This window comes from Gobio gobio (genome assembly GCF_949357685.1).
Source record: "Gobio gobio genome assembly, chromosome: 3".
Lineage (NCBI taxonomy): Eukaryota > Metazoa > Chordata > Actinopteri > Cypriniformes > Gobionidae > Gobio > Gobio gobio.
The window spans coordinates 56,116,368-56,134,849 of NC_137099.1; the positions used below are offsets into that span (position 1 = coordinate 56,116,368).

Below are 18,482 nucleotides of genomic sequence, written 5' to 3' on the forward strand. Positions count from 1 at the left end.
GAAAAGGCTGTGTTACACAATAACATCAATTTACTATTATTATTAACTCATTTTCATTATACACAACCTTTTTTATTGCTATTAATGTTCAAATTTAACATATCAATATTATTATTACGTATAATATAATTATTATTTACACAATATATTTAATAAAATTGTCACTACTATGCACAAACAACTATAAATATTTAATTACTAATTAATTACTATTAATAAAAATGTAATTATAAGCAAGCATGAAGCATTTCAGTTTTATTCATATTACATTATGTAATCAATAATTATTAAACAATTCACTAATTATCAAATGATTATTCTACTACTACTAAATGAAGTGGCTATTTATACATGTAGCTGTTGGGGAAACGTTTATTTCCCACCCTGCTCATATGCATATCTATTTCTATTGTGAAATTCTCTCTGTGGCTGGTCGAGTCTTGGTTCAAGACTAGAGAAAAAGGAAGTAAACATCTAGCAGGAAGGAAGTGACATACCTTGATCTGGACCAGGAAGTCCCTGAGGTGCTCTTTAAAGGCAGGAATGTCCTGATTCAAGCTGAACAGACCCGTGACAAACACCTTGACCTGGGCGCTGAAAAACACCATTTGAGATGAACTCATGACACAGACAGCATGCTGAAAACACAGACGCCATGTCCTAGGCTTACTCTTGCAGATGTGGGAAGGCCGTCTTCAGCAGGTTGGCCACGTACTCCTGCACGTAGCCTTGATTGTTGCCCGCGTTGCCTGCGTTCAGAGCTACGCTGATTTTACCCTCTTCCACCAGGTTGAACATGTAGGCGAGGATGGAGGCGTGCATCGTCAGACCTGCCCATCACAAAACACACAGATCATTCATCAAACACACAGAATCAAATCAAGGATTTAATGCGGTGCAATGCTTTTAGTGTTTACTTCAAATTAGCATAACTACATGCTTTAAATGTTATACACTTTTGCATTACGGTATTGAGAATTTAGGGGCAAAATGTGTGCCTTCAATTGTAGGTGTAAAATGAGCTGACCGGGTTTTCGACAGTGTTTGTGAGATGCGAAGCCGTTTTGTGCAAAGTAACGGCTCCATTAGTTACACCGTCAACATGTCACTATCCCTCTGCCTAGCAACTGACCAGCCGTATGAGAAGTATCCGTGACGACCGAGAAGATGTGCTGCAGGATGTCGCAGAAGTAGGTTTGATAGAAGCTTTGAGCTGCTCCCTCTTCCTGTGCGATGTTCTGCAGCATCGTGAACAGGATCTGAAGCCCTGGAGACACACAAACACGCACGCTCGACATCTTCATTTGTGTTGCATGTGACACGAGAAACATTCTGTGCAGGTCACAAAAGCTTGGAATTGCATTCAGACACATTTATGAACACAGTTTGTAAAAGAAAGTGTAGCTAGAAGCCTTTTGTTTTTACACAGAGTAGGACAATTAAATTATATATAATTAGCTCAAAGCTAAACACAACTGTAGCCCTAACTCTAGTCTCTCCACCCACCTGTGTCGGCCACATTCCTCATGGTGTGTTTGAAGGCCCAGATAATGGAGTCAAGAACCAGTTTGAACTGAGCCGGTGGGATGGACAGGAATGCTGGGAAACACTGGGAGTTGACGGCTTGCAGCAGGTAGAAGAAATGCGTCCTGTGCTCGGGATACTCCTCAAAGTTCTGAGATAGGGGAATAACAAGCATTAACCCTCATCCTTACCTCACGTCATTTTGACCTACTTTTTAAAAATAAGTGGACTTGTCCACTCCGATGAACCTTAGGACTTGTGTCGCATTTGAACCACGAATACACAAAAAAATTGACTGGATTCAAGTAGTTTGTGTGGTTGTAATAAAAATAGTAACAAATCCTTCACTCACAGGTCAATTTGACCCCCTTAGGAATGCTTCAGTACACATAGATAAACTTAAAAAATGCTCAAAATTAAACTAATCAAAAAGTATTTTATGTCTACATGTGTATCTCAATGCATTCTGAACAGATTCTCAAAAAAAATGACTTTAGGACCCAGCGGAAAAGCTCATTTGCTCCACATAAGGCCATCTACTGGCTAAAGTCATGAAATATCATGTTATATTATTTTTTTCCCACAAGAGGTCAGCAGAGACACCCAAATTGACCCAATGAGAGACATCGAGCTGGTTATTGCATGTATTGAAGTTATTTTTTAACTTCAGTTGAAAGAATGTGCTTAAATTATATTATTTATTGATAAAATCTAGTAATTTAAAAAGGTAAAAATAAAAATAAATCCCCAAAAATTTGCATTAAAAAAAACTGCAAAAAATAAAAAAAAATTGTCCAGAGACATTATCTTAATTTTAGGGCTTTGGGTCATTCTGACCCACAAGGAAAGGATTTGTTACAGATTGTGAGGGAAGAAGAACTGCACGATTTGGGGGAGGGGGATTCTATGGCCCCCATTGACTTCCATAGTAGGGCTGTGTATCGGCAAGAAACTGGCGATACGATATGTATCACGATACAGGGGTTGCGATACGATATATTGCGATTCTGTAAGCAAGGCGATATATTGGGATATTTCTTATTTTAGTTATAGGATACAATTTTAGGAAAGCGGTCATAAAGAACACACCACCATATGCAAACCTTAGCCAAAAAAAAAAAAAAAAAGTTTTTTATTGAACCAGAACACAGTGGGAACTGCATTTGCATTAATTAGTCCCTGTAACATTCAATATAATTGAGCCACTTTTTGTGCAGTACACTGCAAGAACTGCTCTTCTTACCAAGTATGTCTTGATTTAAGAATTTTTAGATATTTAGATTAGAAACAAGTAAAGTCAATCAAGTTTTCTAGAAAATAAAATCAAAATTAAGTGAGTTTTTGCTTAAAACAAGCTAAATTATCTGCCAATATTCTGTCCCAAACAGAAATAAGATTATTTTTCCTTACCCCACTTGCAGATAATTTAGCTTGTTTTAAGCAAAATCTCACTTCATTTAAGTCCCCCCCCCCCTACTGTTGCTTGTACAAGTCAATTTAACACCAAACCCAGTCAAGTTCAAAGCTCTAAATCAGTGCAATGTTATTCATATTTGTAATTGTGTACATTTAAATTAGAGATGCAACGATTGATCGGAATTGGCAGATTTTCTGCATGATCGGCCGATCAGTCTCGCGTGTCTCCGATTTTGAGTCGATCCGTCTACATGCGGCTGTGAGCACGAGCGCGGCCGCGACGTTGATGTCATGAACAAACGAAATGACTTGAAAAAAAGATTTGTTCATTTTGCTGAACGAGATTCAAAGATCCGAGTCAGTAAATTGATCCGAACTTCCCACTACTATTTTGGCCTAGCATATGGCTTACAATTGCCGCCTCCCCCATGTTGGAGATGTCAAATGATTTGACATAAAGTTTGCAAATAGCTTTCTTTGTAAATTTTAAATCTTTGGCTAACCAGGCTTTATATTTAGGATCGGCAAGCCAGCCCTCGGAAAACGTGCATTTTCCCATTTTGTTTGCCGTGAAGTCCACACTCAAATGTAAAAATCAAGCACAACGTTCCAGGTATTTTTAGTCAAGCAGTTTGAGGTGGGGGCGCTGTGATGGCAACTGCCGCCTAACAACCTAACAACCAATCACTGCAGACCTAAACTCCAGCAGATCAAGTGTAAAAATGATCGGCAGCGCTGGCAGACTGATCCAAACACCATGAAAAAAAAAACTATTGTATACAGTGTTTCCCCTAGAAATTTTTCCAGCAGCGGTGCTATTACGTGCCGGAGGTTGTTACCAAGATGCGCGTCGGGGGGTCAGGGGGCATGCACCTCCGAAAAAAGAAAAGAAAAATTTAAACCTGATGGATAGAAATAGACATTTTGACCATTAAAATCCAAATTAAACTTTTAAACATTAATTTAAAAGGTGACTTATAGCCTATTTTACTTCAATAACCTGCAGGGACGTGCAGAACATTCCTAAGGGGCAAGGGCTCAAATGTAAGAGAGGGGCAATATGTAAAAATAAAAAACATTAAAAAAGTGTTTGGATACTATTTTATGTTTTTGCAAAAAGTCTCATGCTTATCAAGTCTGCATTTATTTAATCAAAAACAGTAGCCTAACATTGTGAAAAATGACATGATGTTTTTAGATATATATTTTTAAGAGCATCACATATCATACAAGAGCTGCTAGTAATTTTCTCTTTGCCTTTTGTTGTTTGATTCACATTAATGGCTCAATCGTCACCAGGTTTATTATTAGATGCTGCCCCTTTAAGACCGAATACAGATCTAATGATATCATTCTCCCATTAATTTCTCCCAACTATTTACGCCCATTTAAGCTAAACTGTGTTTAAGTGAATACTCTCCAAGCCTGTCATTTTGAGATATAGGCTATTTTGTTGTGTATTTGATGGTTTAGTCGCGCACACAAAGCATATGTGCAAGTCGGTCCGTTTCGCATCGTGCGCGCGCACACACACACACACACACCCCCGCCTTGAACTTGGAAACCGCGTCTATTGCGCGGATTGTTGTGCTTTTCATTTAATCAAACACGTTCTGCAATTTAGCCAAAGTGGAGAGTGCATTTGACAACAATCACAGATTGTGCTGAGTCTGACGTTAAAGGCATGTTTGGGGAAAAATGACAGCGCGCGCTATGAAGGGAAGGAAGCTGTGCTAGACGATGCGCGAGCATAGTTTATAATAGTTTTACCTCATATCTTCTTTTTATAATCCTTGGAAGCAAAAATAAAATAAGATTAATATCACAGCCCTAAAGTGTAAGCAGAGTACATTTTTGTTTAGTTCTCTGGCCATCGTCAATCTCTCTCTCTCTCTCTTTTACAGTGTGTAAGTGAATGTCGTGATATTACTGATCATGAAAATTTTGCAGTGGCGCTGAAAATACATTGTAGGGGAAACACTGGTATATATTATATACATTTAGAAATTCTTAATTTTATTTTTCGAAACCGAAATAGGGACAATAGTCTGGAAACATAAATATTTTTCCATATTCTGATTTATTTTTTCCATACTTTTCCAGACCTGGAAATTACTCAAATCAAATTCCATACTTTTCCAAACCCCGTAGGAACCCTGACATATATACATGACAGTAAGATGTAATGTATCCTCAGCGTACCTTTAGATGATCATTCATGTTTATTCTTTAGTAAGAGATGATCGATAGCCGCCATTAACCAAGAGAAGATGATCGATCGCCTTCACAGATGATCATGTTCACGCGCGGCCGCTTGAACTGTGATCAGTGATCAGTCACGCCACAGAGCGTCAAAACAGCATTTATCGTTTGAATTTCATGATAAAATGTACTGAATACTTAATATGTTTGTGTGGGAACTCGGACTGAAGTGTGTTCTGCGCTTAAAACAAGCCGACTGTGAACTGTTAAAGATTGCACTCGGAAACCGTTCAGTAACGTTACACACGTGCACCAAACCTACCCCCCCCCCCCCCTTCTTCTTTTGTGTTCACCAGAAGAAAAAAACTTGTCCATGTTTGGAACAACTTGAGGGCGAGTAAATGACAGAATGTGCCATCCCTTCTCTTTTGTTGGGAGCACTTCTCTTGACCAGTTTGAGAAGAGGGTTTGTGCACGTTGGGCTCCCAAATGCACTTTAGCAACCTGAATTCAGAGCAGATGGAGTTGGGTTCAGTGAACCGTGCCACTCTGAGACACTGAAAACACTGGCGAATGTAAAAGAACAGTGGCGTGCAGAGCACATATTTATGTAATGAAATCACAGCCTTTGCGATTTGACAAGTGCACTAAGCCATAATTACAATTTCTGCTCTATTTCGAGGAATCACTCAGCCCTGCGTTAAATGCCTGCTAGAGACTGTGCGATTTCAGCAATCTTAGCCGATCATTACAGACCACACTGTACGACATGAATCTAATTGGTACGACATGCATGTAGACTGTATGCTGATGACACCTACTGAAGCATAGACTATGACGCAAGTTAGTGGAGAAGAATAAAACATCACTAGCATGCGCTAGTGGTAAACAAATACAGCGAGATTAATCACACTTTGGCAATTGTGGTTTTAATGTGAGCTGAAAAAAAAGGAGGAAGCAAAAAAGGGAATATGGACGCGGTCATGACCAGTGTTGCCACAGTTACTTTGAAAAAGTAACTTAGTTACTTTTAAAATCAAGTAATCTGTAAAGTAACTAAGTTAGATTACAAGTTACGTTATTAGTTACATTCATCAGTTGCCGACAACACCTCTGCAGCCTCAACATAAAAATGACAACCGTTTTTGCCAACACTTTATTGAAAGTGCATTTTTAACAGTAACGTCAACAATGTATCTCCAAAAAAAAAAACTTTTGCCTCATTTTATAAAATCTAAATATGTTAATGAAAAGGTACAAATTACTTTGTGTTCTTATTAAATATATTTATGAAAAACTATTTATATTTAATTTATATTTATAAATGAATGTAAATAATTATATGGGCCTACACAAATAATATAAAATTAAAAGATTTATAGTTTATTGTAAACGTAATGTGCAGCTCTGTAAAGGGACAAGAAATATATGAACGATACGTGAGAACAATATATTTTTTAATAATCTTTAAGTGCACCAAACTATGAAAATATATAAAACGCTTCAAAACAGAGCGGCAACAAAGCGCTTATGCGCATCCCGGGTGCAGAATGATGTGCTTAAAGCAACATGGAGTCAGTGTGTGCAGGGCAGCGCGAGTGCACATTGAAAAGTTCACGGCATAAAGAGAAGATGAGCGTTGAGCCCACAAATCCTTGTCTACTATGTAGCCTATATCGGTCCAAACATTCACTGATTATTTGTTTCTTCAGTTTTAAATTCCGGTTATTGTGCGTGTGAAACTAATTAATAGTCCCTGTGTTGTCACCCTTTTAGCAAGCACAACATCTTTCAGAAACCGCTAGATAAACTCCAGCAAGATAAATTATTTTATCAACATATCAAGTATTATAACGGGAATATATCATATTGGAGTGAGCTTTACCGTGCAGCTGCTGACTGGAACCGAGCGCGGCGCGCAGTTTGAATGCTGAACGGAGAATGACAGAGCAGCGGAGGAAAGACATTCAGCTATGGAATGGCTTTAGATGACTTTGTAGGCTACTAGCAAATCATAATAAACTAATAATGATTGCTGAAGGATAATGTGACAATATATATTTCTGATGATTATTTAATTATCACGACATGCCTAATCTGGGCAAGTGACTGCCTGTCTTGAGTTTTGTCGACAGACGGAGGCGGCACGAAATTTGACGGAGCGGCCGCCTCGTAATTCTCTATGCAGGAAAAACCCTGTGAGACTCAACAAGAAAGCAAAAATATATCTTTTTACTAAGGAAAATGACAAAAATAGTAACTCACAGTGACTTGGATAAGTTACTTTAATCTGATTACTGGTTTGGAAATAGTAACGCGTTAGATTACTCGTTACTGGAAAAAAGTAGTCAGATTAGAGTAACGCGTTACTAAGTAACATGGTCATGACTAGGGAAAAGAGGCCAGCTTGGCATGCCAATTTTGCAAATGAAGTTTGAGGTAATACGCCATTTAATGTTGCATTTTTATCGGCTAGTCAGTAGACATAGCTCGTAGCAGCAAACACACAGATGATCATGCTAAACTTCTGACACGGTCAAGAAATTAATCACAGGCTCTTTTTGGTCTCCCACTGTAGGACCATAGTTTAGGAGCCACGACTACAGAAATGATGACGATTGTTCAACTTTCGTCTGGGACAGCCGGTGTACCGACTATTAAATGATGAGTGTATACTCACTACCAGACTTACATTGGTTTGATACAGAAAAAAAATAAATAAATAAAAAAACAGATGGACTAACCTTGTTGATCATGTCGAGGGTGCACTCGAACACAGCATCGAATATCTTCGGGATCTCTCCTGTTATGTGAGCGCCGAGCTTGTTGACGATGGTTGCCATAGTGCTGAGCACCTCTGGTTCTCGAGCGGCTGGAACATTCCTTTGGTAGTCAATGAGAACCGCCTCCAGCAAAGGTGGAACGAAGTTCTCTCCAACCTAAAGAGACAACAATGCTTTGTACCGCTGTCAACCCCGGCTTATTATTTTGGCATGAGCGCAGACTGATTCAGGATCAGCAGAACTAACCATCTGTGGGTCGTTGGAGCGGCTGACCCATCCCGAGATGAGCTTCAGAGTCTCTCTCTTCACCGTCCGCATGCTGCGTATCAAAGGCTGCTTGGTCACCATCTCACCTGCAGAGAAAGGCCAAAGAGTTAAGCGAGCGGTTGCGTGCCAGTTGTTGGGTCACGTGCTCCATGTCGGTGTGTTTGGCTCACCGTTGCTCTGGACGGCAGAAGAGATGTTCTCGCTCAGGCACTTGTAGACGTTGAGCATGTCCAGGTAAATGCGGCCCAGCTGCAAGACGAAAGGGTGACCCACGGCTTTACACGCCCTCACGTTGGTCTTCAGGATGCTGCCTAGCTGACGCACGGTCTCTGGGTCCTTCAGGATGTCCACGTTCTGATCGAAGAGAAACATCATGTGCTTTGAGTTCAGGTGCCATTTTGTGTCAAACTTTTCAAATTTTCACCGCTAGAAGTCGCCCTTTTGGTTTGGATAATAAGAACTAATTCAAACACTGCTTCTCACCTTGGTGGCCTGCTGGATGATGCTGTCCCACACCTGGTTGGGAAGGAGCATGTACTTCTCGATAAGGCGCTCCTGGACGGTCTGGTCCGTCTGTGCCCCGATCATGTAGCCCACGGCCTCGTAGAACGTGTGCACCTGCTGCGGCTGCAGGTCACAGATGATGGTGTTGATGTTGTTGAGGATCTCATCGATGAAGGGCATCACTTCCCCAACCTGCACTTGCACAAAATGCCTCCTGCACTTCTGAGCAATCTTGATGAACGTGTCACAGGCCATGTCCTGCACGCCATCATGAGTCTCTGAAAGACAGAGAGAGACTTTCCAATTAACCTTCAGACACAATTTGCACTTTAGCAAAAAACACATGCATGACTGTATAAAATGTCAAACACAATCAGTTCCTCACCGTGCATGAACTCGAAGAGCTTGTTGACGACGGTCTTGAGAAACTTCCAGTGGGCCCTGAGGAAACGTGGGTATTGGCCGACGATGTACATGATATTGGAGGCGATGATGGCCTTGTTGTCTTTCCCTCTTTTCTGTTCACACAGACCCAGCAGATCCTGAGACAGAAACAGAAATATATTGATTTTACTGACAAACATTTAAAGGCATATTTGTAAAGCGACTAAAGGCTGGAATACACTACACTAAGACTTGAAGAGTTCAATTGTTTCATTACTGGATGATTCAGCGTTTTTTTACGAATCTCTTGAATGAATGATTCAATGACAAATATTATTGTTAACAGTCACTTGTCGCCACCTACTGGCATAACGATGTAACCGGTACAATCATTATTAAAAGCTTCAAGTTACTTTCAAAAGGTGATTTGCTCGATTTTAAAATCACTTCTGTAGACATCAGTGTTTATATCTGAACTATAAACTTTTATCCCAGTAATTCTGTGATAATATGAATATTTGTAACAGAGAAATAACAAAACTGGTTGAAAAGCTGTTGTTTCATACCTACACATGACAACTACTCTCTTTGGATCAGCTGCCGCACAAACACAGAGCCGAACGTTCACTGTGATTTTGTCAAAGGTTTAATAGACACCGGAGAATCATTGTCATTTAGGAATATAATTGCGTGGGTGTTGGAATCAAGATTGTGATGTTTTAATGATTAATCGTGCAGCTCTAATGAGTACTGGCAGACATAGGACAGCTTTGGTTTCAGTAGAGACTCCTCATACACTACGATAGGAGTTCTAAAATCGGCTCAAAATATATAGAAAACATGTTTTGATATCCTCTGACTGGATGGAATCAGTCTGAATAAAAAAAAGGATGAATCTGTGCCCATCATACACAATCTTCTGTGAAATCTGTCAACTCTGACTGCCAAAATCTGCAGATTATTGTTTGACTCATCTAGACTGCAAATCGGGTTAAAAAAAAAATTTGTGTAGTATATTCCAGCCAAAATTATTAGTATACTGCACAGTATTCAAACGATTGGGATCAGCAAGACTTTAATGTTTTTTAAGTTTCTTATGTTCACCAACACTGAATTTAATTTAAAAAACACAGTAATTAATACAATTTAAAAGATTTTCAATTTTTTTTTTATATAAATCTATAATATATGTAATTTATTCTTGTGATCAAAGCTGAATTTTCAGCATCATTATTACTCCTATATGATCCTTAGAAATCATTCTGATATGCTGATTTAATACTGGAAAAATTTCTTATTATCAATGTTGAATATTTCTGTGAAAACTGATCATGTTTTTATAGGATTCTGTGATGAATAAAGTTCAGAAGAACAGCATTTATTTGAAATAGAAATCTTTTGTAACATTATAAATGCATTTACTGACGCATTTAAACTATTTAATGCATCCTTGCTGAATAAAAGTATTAAAGGGTTAGTTCACCCAAAAATGAAAATTCTGTCATTAATTACTCACCCTCATGTCGTTGGACACCCGTAAGACCTCCGTTCATATTCGGAACACAAATGAAGATATTTTAGTTGAAAGCCGATGGCTGAGAAAGGCTTCACACAGGCCTCCATTGGCATTCAGTACATTGACACTTCCAAGATCCATGAAAGGCACTTAAAACGTCGTTACAAAGTCTATCTCACCACAGTGGCTCTACAATAATCATACAATGCGACGACAATAATTTTTGTGCGCAAAAAAAAATCAAAATAACACCTTTATCCAACTTGTTCTTGTCTTCCGTGTGCCTCCACGACGCATGCGCGAGAATATGACGTTGCGCCGGTGTTCGGGAATCCATGAAATACACACTTAAGCCTCATTTTGAGAACTACGCCGAGACCTAAAGCACGATCAATGTAGAATCCAACAGCTTAGACACGCGCGTCTTCCTCTGCTCGTAAACAAATCGCTTCTGGGTCATCTGTCCGAACGCCGGATCTGCGTCATATTCTCGCGCATGCGTCGTGGAGGCATACACGGAAGTCGAGAACAAGTTGGATAAAGGTGTTATTTTGATTTTTTTTTGCGCACAAAAACTATTGTCGTCACATCGTAAGATTATTGTAGAGCCACTGTGGTGAGGTAACGACGTTTTAAGTGCCTTTCATGGATCTTGGAAGTGTCAATGTACTGAATGCCAATGGAGGCCTATCTGAAGCCTTTCTCAGCCATCAGCTTTCAACTAAAATATCTCCATTTGTGTTCCGAATATGAACGGAGGACTTACGGGTGTCCAACGACATGAGGGTGAGTAATTAATGACAGAATTTTCATTTTTGGGTGAACTAACCCTTTAAAGGGGCTCTTCAGCGCTGGGAAGATGAATGTGTATTTAAACTGTGTCATTTATGTAGTAGAAATGTGACATTTTTGAATTTGTGAGCCGAACGAAAGTCACGTCACAAACGCATCAGGAGTCAGATTTCATTCATCACGAGAGAAGAGCTGGAGCACAGCTGAGGTAAGCGCGGCTGTCATTCTCAGTGCGTGCCCAGTCTGGCGCGTTTTCAGATCATGCCTATGGAAGCTTAACTTTCATAGGAATTCATTGACAAGTTGAAACACTCACTTTGCTCTGCAGCACTCCGTTCTGAATGCCCGAGGCCGAGCGGCAGCGGCCGTGCGATTTACATTCTGTGAGTGAGATCCCTCCCCTGTGGGCGGGTTAATAACATGCGGAACAGCTCCTACTACTGGCTGTAGTCTCTAGCCTCTGGCCAAAAATCCTCAGATGAAGCAAAATGACGATATTTGCATCATCGGAGGATTTTTTCCAGAAATAAAATGCATAATTCTCTCGTCTCAGGGGGATATGAGGGGGGAAAGTACCATAATTTGAATATACTACCGGGTTTCTACTGATACAAAGCCTAATGCTAAATCGCTGAAGTAACCCTTTAATTTCTTTCAAGAAACTATTCTGACTGACCCCAAACCTTTAAACCGTAGTGTAGACTTTACACGGCCAACTATATTCTAAACAACCTGTGTAATAGTAAACTTTTCAGTTGCACTTGAACAATCTTTTTCATGCAAACATTTCCTGATAAACTCAAACACAAGTTGAATAAACACCTTAATGACGGTGACGAGGAATCTCTTCTCGTCCTCCTCATGCATGGCCCCACTGATGGAGCCGATGGCCCAGCACAGCGTGTTCAGGTTCCTCCAGGACCACTCTGTACCGTTCACCTGATTATGAAGCTTCTCCGTCATGATCCGCTCCGTATCGGCATAGTCCAGATGAGTCAAGTAGACTGGACAAGAAAAAGAGATCATTATGAAGCTTTCTGCAGACAGATAAGCAGCGTGCTGTTGACCGAAGCTTCATGTGAAATCACATACTTTCCTATATAGTAGGCAAAAAAACAGTATGTGACACAAGTAGTATGTCTGAATTCACAGTAATCAGACAAGAGTAGGCAAAAAGTACCCGGATGACCTACTGCTTCCAGCGAGATTCTGAAGTGTGCATACGATGGACACTTTACTATCCCATGAGGCCACGGGAGAGGATTTGTGAATGACAAATGATAATGACAACATGTCGAATGTAGTACATCCGGATTACTTTCTTTCTACACACATTCATATTAGGGGTGTTGAAATTAATTGATGCAGACATGGACGTCTCTGCATCGATGCAGTAATAGAGCATAATCGATTATAGCCTACTGATGTTTCACTGACATAATTCGTCACATACGCGCTTCTCACGCTAGTGTAAAAAGGTGGAAGGACGTGAAACACAAAAGCGAGTAAAAAAAAAACGCACCCACTCTTAACATTAACAGTGTGTGAGCACATGTGTGCGGCTTCATGCGTGTACGTGCGAGTGTGTGAGGCTACATTAAATGTTCATAAGCGCTATTGTAGCTTAAGTACACTACTACACCGTTTCATGCTTTTAGTATTTACTAATGTTTGTTCTAAATGGTCTTGTCGTCGGCTGTATTCAGACTTAAAGTGTGTTTGATTATTGCTACATTCAGGAAGTGTACTTTGCTAGAGCAGATAAAATAAAGTTTATATATCTTACTGCTTGTATTCGTTGACAGAAATGTAGCCATGTGCAGTAATATTGAAAATTGAGGATGCAACGCATCGTGATATCGAATCGAAGACATGATAATGAGACCAGTGATGATTCACACCCCTAAATCATGCTATATAGAACATACTTTTTTAGCGCTCGCAAAGTACGTACTTATTCAAAATAAGTACCTACTCAAGAGAGTATGTGATTTCATATGCAGCCCTACACTTTTTGTATGCATTATAAGCCCATCTTGATTACCCAGAGTCTCTCTCATGTTTTTGTAGAGGTTAATGGAGTCTGTGTCCTTCATGAATTCTCTCACCACCTCGCCCTGATCGTTCTCCACCACCAGAACCTCCTCCGGTTTGGCCATGCGACTCACCATCAGCAGACGCACCTGAGACCGGTCAAGAACACAGACGGTTTTTCTCCTGCTACCAACATTTTGAGGTGGAGTTGTTGTACACTATGACTGACTGACCTTGGAGAGCACAGGCAGGTAAAGGTGTCGGCGGGGCGGCACGTCAAAGTGTTGGCTAGTTGAGAGCATTGGAGAGGTGGAGGTGGAGAAGGGACTCTCTCTGTAGAGCTCGGCGGCCAGATGGTTCCAGTACTCCAGGCAGATCTTAAAGATCTCCGTCTCCTCCACCTCAGACACCAGCAGCATGTAATGCAGAGCCTGAGCACACGGGAGTAAAACCAATCAGGCATGAGTGCCTGTGTGTCACTTTCACATCATCTCTATACCCGTCACTGTGTGTGTACCTCCATGAGTGTCTCTCTGAGGTTCAGTCTCTTCTCTATCAGTTGTCCGTGCTCTTTGAGGAAGGTGCAGAGGAACAGACTGAGGTTCTGGATGAAGTTCTGCTCATCGTCTTTTCCATTTGCATACGCCAGACGGATATTTGTGTTCAGTGGCAGCATCTGTCAAGTAGAATAATGAGGGTTTAGTTTAAGAACGAATGCTTGTAGGTTTGGTATTTTGTTTTCATTCTTTGCAGTGTTGTCAAACGTACCGACTTCGGTACTGAAATTTAATAAATGTGACGCTTTGAGTGCTGTTGAGCGGAATCGTAAACACCTCTGATTGGCCTTTGTGTTCACACACTCATCAGATATGTCTGTGATTGGCTACAATGATCAACGCACAGGAGAGTTTGAAAGTGTTTTGAAAGCAGGAGCTTTTAAAAGCACAAGCAGTCGTCTATCAGCGGACCAGTTTAATTAGTCTCAAGGCACATAATACTGCACTTTTGGATAGTGCAACCAACCAGATCTATATGTCCATACGCTACCGTTCAAATGTTTGGTTAAATTTATTCAATCAAAAATCCAGTTAAAAAAAGCAATAGAGAAATATTACAAAGTAAATCAACCGTCTTGTAATGCAATTTATTCCTGTGACCAAAGCTGTATTTTCAGCATCATTACTCCAGTCTTCAGTGTCACAAGATCGTTCAGAAATTACTCTAATATTATGATTTGATGCTCAAGAGACATTTATGACTATTATCAATGTTGAAAAAAGTAAGAACAGCATTAATTTGAAATCTTTTGTAAGATTATAAATGCATTTATTGTCACTTTTAATCAATCCTTGCTGAATAAAAGTACATTTGAACACTAGTATACAGGTGTGAGTACCTGTTTGAGCTGCATCATGGTGAGCGTGAACAGGTTGACAAACTGCTCCTCGTACTGACTGACACTGACACCCGCGATCTCGGTCAGACACTTCAGAGTGACGTTCCGGAACATGGGAACGTTCAGAAACTGTGGAATAAGTGGGAACACAAATATAGATAAACATTCTGTAACACAAAACAAGTAAAAGACCATAAATGTAGGAGCACCAGCTCGGACACAAAGCCTTAAGCAGAGAGCCCATGAGAAGAGCCAGCGCTCCAATAATTTCCCTCTCTTTCTTACGCAATGGCAAGCTGAACCAATGACAGTGCGCCTTTGTGAGAGGAGTGACTGCTACAAAATATTATAAAATACTAGCAAAAACTGAGATACATTTTTAGGATCACACATTTATTGATTATGCATGTAGCTGCGGCATTAGAAACCTCTCGAGTCTTGTTACCTTATACACCAGTGTGCTGATGAGTTTGGTCTCAAATATGTAGCCCAGAGGAATCCAGTTCAGGAAACGAAGGAGGGTCTCCAATGTGGCGTGGACCAGAGGGGCATTCTGGGAATTTTCCTGAAGAAAACAGCATTATATCCAAGTTAAAAATGACAGGGCAGAGAGTACTGAACTTATCAGAATAATGACTGCTACTACTGTGATATTCTGCTTCTTACGTACCATGACAAACTGGCAGAGCTGGAATATTTGGGAAAATTCGTTGCACATACTGCAAGAGGAAAAAGAGAGAGGTTGAGTAAATATTACTGCAATTCGTCTACTGACACTGTCTGTAACCGTCGCATGTGTACCTGTCCTTCAGGTGTTTGGCTTTGACCTGAGTCATCTGGCCGCTGGAGAAGTCAAACACCTCCTCACTGAGGAGCTTCAGGATGATCATGTTGTTCTGACACAGACTCTCACTGGTGCGACTCGCTCCCACGATGTCACTGATGAACGTGGGCCAGTGCTTCGGCCACTCCTGCTTCAGGATCTACACAAAAAACAGGAACACAGTGAGCCACACACAGTCACAAAATCATGACTAAAAAGTGCCTGAAATGATGCTCACCTGCACCAGGATCATGTTGAGCTTTGCTATGTAAACCCCCTCTTTCTGTAAGGGCAAAAACACGGGTCAGAATGGACACATTCAGTGACATGAGAAGTGCAAATCAGAGTTACTATAGTTCACTAAATCCAATTAAAAACCACTAAGTTTATTAGTTTAGGTTTAATACTTAATCAAGTCGTTTATTTAAATCGATTGAAATTGACTAATTCATTGAAATAAAACAAAAATGCACAAAATATCAGCCACCATATTGGGCGATATATGTTCGTTTTTAATGCTATCATTATTGGCCCGATAAGAAAATTTCGCCGAAATATTAAAGCCGATAAGCAATGGATTATTTCCTTCCGCTAAGACACTTCAGATCCGTAGTGTTTGCTGCCATGATGGTTTTGAATTGCTTGAAATATGATTGGAATCACTTCAAAAAGGAAAATGTGGTTAAGTGCAACATGTGCAGCGCAAGTCTGTCACATAGGCTACATAAAATTAAAATGAGGACATCATAATTGCAAGCTTGGGACATGGCTTTTAATGGCGAGACTTTTGCTTTTGTGATCAGGCTCAAATTATACACACAATATATTATTAACAGTTATCGGCTTTCAATTATAAATAATTATTGTATCGGCCAAAATTTTCATATTGATGCATCCCTGTTATTTTATTTCAGTTTGTCAACGCAACATCTCATTTTCTTTTAATTTAAGTACTACTTCAATTGAAAAACTGAACAAAAAAAAACTGACAAAAACATAAAACTTTTAGTAAAAAAACAAACAAAACAACAAAAAAACCAGGCATAACATTATGACCCTATATTGTGTTGGTCCCCCTTTTATGGTCAAAATAACAAACTGAGATGCTCTGTGTATTCTGACACTTTTTCTATCAGAACCAGCATTAACTTCTTGAGCAATTTGAGCTCCAGTAGCTCGTCTGTTTGATCGGACCACATGGATGCATCAATGAGCCTTGGCCGCCCATCGCCGGTTCTCCACTGTTCCTTCCTTGGAGCACTTTTGATAGAGACTGACCACTGCAGACCGGGAACAGCCCACAAGAGCTGCCGTTTTGGAGATGCTCTGACCCAGTCGTCTAGCCATCATAATTTGGCCCTTGTCAAACTCGCTCAAATCCTTACGCTTACCCATTTTTTCTGCTTCTAACACATCAACTTCGAGGACAAAATGTTCACTTGCTGCCTAATATATCCCACCCACTAACAGGTGCTAATCAGTGTTATTCACTTCACCAGTCAGTGGTCATAATGTTAGGCCTGATCGGTGTATAATAGTACATTATACTTAAATAACACTGGTGCAATTGGTAGAAGAAAATTAAAACATCTGAAGCATTTTTCATTACCTCTACGCTGTTGGCATCAGAGGAAGTCTTGATAATCAGCCCAACGACATACTTCTTAATTCCTGTGAACAGACAGAGCTGTCAGGCTGTGTGTGCATTCCTTGTGCAAGGAGTCATTAGGTTCATATGACAGTAGTTAAATAATGTGGACGGTGTAGCAGATTCTCCATAGAGCAGGGGTTCTCAACGCTGACCCTCGAGATCCACGGTCCGGCCTGCAGAGTTAAGCTTCAACCCGGATCAAACACACCTGCCTTTAACTTCCCGAAGAGCTTGATTAGCTTGTTCAGGCGTGTTTGATTTGGGTTGGAGCCAAACTCTCCGGGAAAGTGGATCTTGAGGGCCAGACTTGAGAACCCCTGCAATAGAGCCTAAGATCAGTGCTGTCATGCATTCCCTCACCTTCACATTGGTTTCGTGGAAGAATCTTCCAGCGTGTTTTGATCACTGTCTCCAGTATCTGAAGAGCGTAGTACTAGAAGCAAAAGAAAAAAGTCTGTAAGGGACTGATTTGAAAAAGTTATTAATAAATTTAAAAGGAACACGCCCCTTTTTTTGAAAATAGACAAATTTTCCAGCTCCCCTAGAGTTAAACAGTTGAGTTTTACCGTTTTTAAACCCATTCAGCGGATCTCCAGGTCTGGCGGTAGCACTTTTAGCATAGCTTAGCATAGATCATTGAATCTGATTAGACCATTAGCATCTCGCTAAAAAACAAGGAACTTTGCTGGCGTACCATGAGTTCAGCTGCGCAATGATATTACACAGCACCTGAAAATAGTTCCCAGCATGCTCCCTGTGCAAGCAGGTTTTCACGTTGGTTATGTTGACGTAAGTTAGCCTACTTTCAGGCGCTGTGTAATATCATTGCGCCGCTGCACTCATGGTACAGCTCAAAGTTCCTTGTGTTTTTTGTTTTTTTTTGCGAGATGCTAATGTCTAATCAGATTCAATGATCTTCAGGTCAATTGAGATTTATACATCACATGAAAGCTGAATAAATAAGCTTTCCATTGATGTATGGTTTGTTAGGATAGGACAATATTTGAGATACTATTTGAAAATCTGAAATTTGAGGGTGCAAAAAAAAAAAAAATATTAGGAAAATTGCCTTTAAAGTTGTCCAAATGAAGTCCTTAGCAACGCACATTACTACTACTACGAATACATTTGATATATTTACAGTAGGAAATGTACTAAATATCTTCATGGAACATGATCTTTACTTAATA

At 40.1% G+C, this 18,482-nt stretch overlaps 1 protein-coding gene across 1 annotated transcript in view; it reads right to left on the bottom strand.

The window, feature by feature from the left end:
• The window catches only part of xpo1a (exportin 1 a), a 28,798-nt gene that overhangs the window by 3,458 nt on the left and 6,858 nt on the right, over window positions 1–18,482 (bottom strand). The window contains exons 4-23 of the mRNA XM_079812747.1: window positions 17,653–17,725; window positions 17,251–17,312; window positions 15,880–15,924; window positions 15,620–15,801; window positions 15,489–15,537; window positions 15,264–15,383; window positions 14,819–14,947; window positions 13,940–14,098; window positions 13,656–13,853; window positions 13,433–13,571; window positions 12,211–12,392; window positions 9,082–9,238; window positions 8,676–8,974; window positions 8,363–8,546; window positions 8,172–8,278; window positions 7,887–8,081; window positions 1,507–1,675; window positions 1,133–1,267; window positions 671–830; window positions 498–594 (exon numbers count right to left, since the gene is read on the bottom strand). Of these exons, the coding sequence (XP_079668873.1) occupies window positions 498–594; window positions 671–830; window positions 1,133–1,267; window positions 1,507–1,675; window positions 7,887–8,081; window positions 8,172–8,278; window positions 8,363–8,546; window positions 8,676–8,974; window positions 9,082–9,238; window positions 12,211–12,392; window positions 13,433–13,571; window positions 13,656–13,853; window positions 13,940–14,098; window positions 14,819–14,947; window positions 15,264–15,383; window positions 15,489–15,537; window positions 15,620–15,801; window positions 15,880–15,924; window positions 17,251–17,312; window positions 17,653–17,725 (2,841 nt within the window). The remainder of the gene's footprint in view (window positions 1–497; window positions 595–670; window positions 831–1,132; window positions 1,268–1,506; window positions 1,676–7,886; window positions 8,082–8,171; window positions 8,279–8,362; window positions 8,547–8,675; window positions 8,975–9,081; window positions 9,239–12,210; window positions 12,393–13,432; window positions 13,572–13,655; window positions 13,854–13,939; window positions 14,099–14,818; window positions 14,948–15,263; window positions 15,384–15,488; window positions 15,538–15,619; window positions 15,802–15,879; window positions 15,925–17,250; window positions 17,313–17,652; window positions 17,726–18,482) is intronic.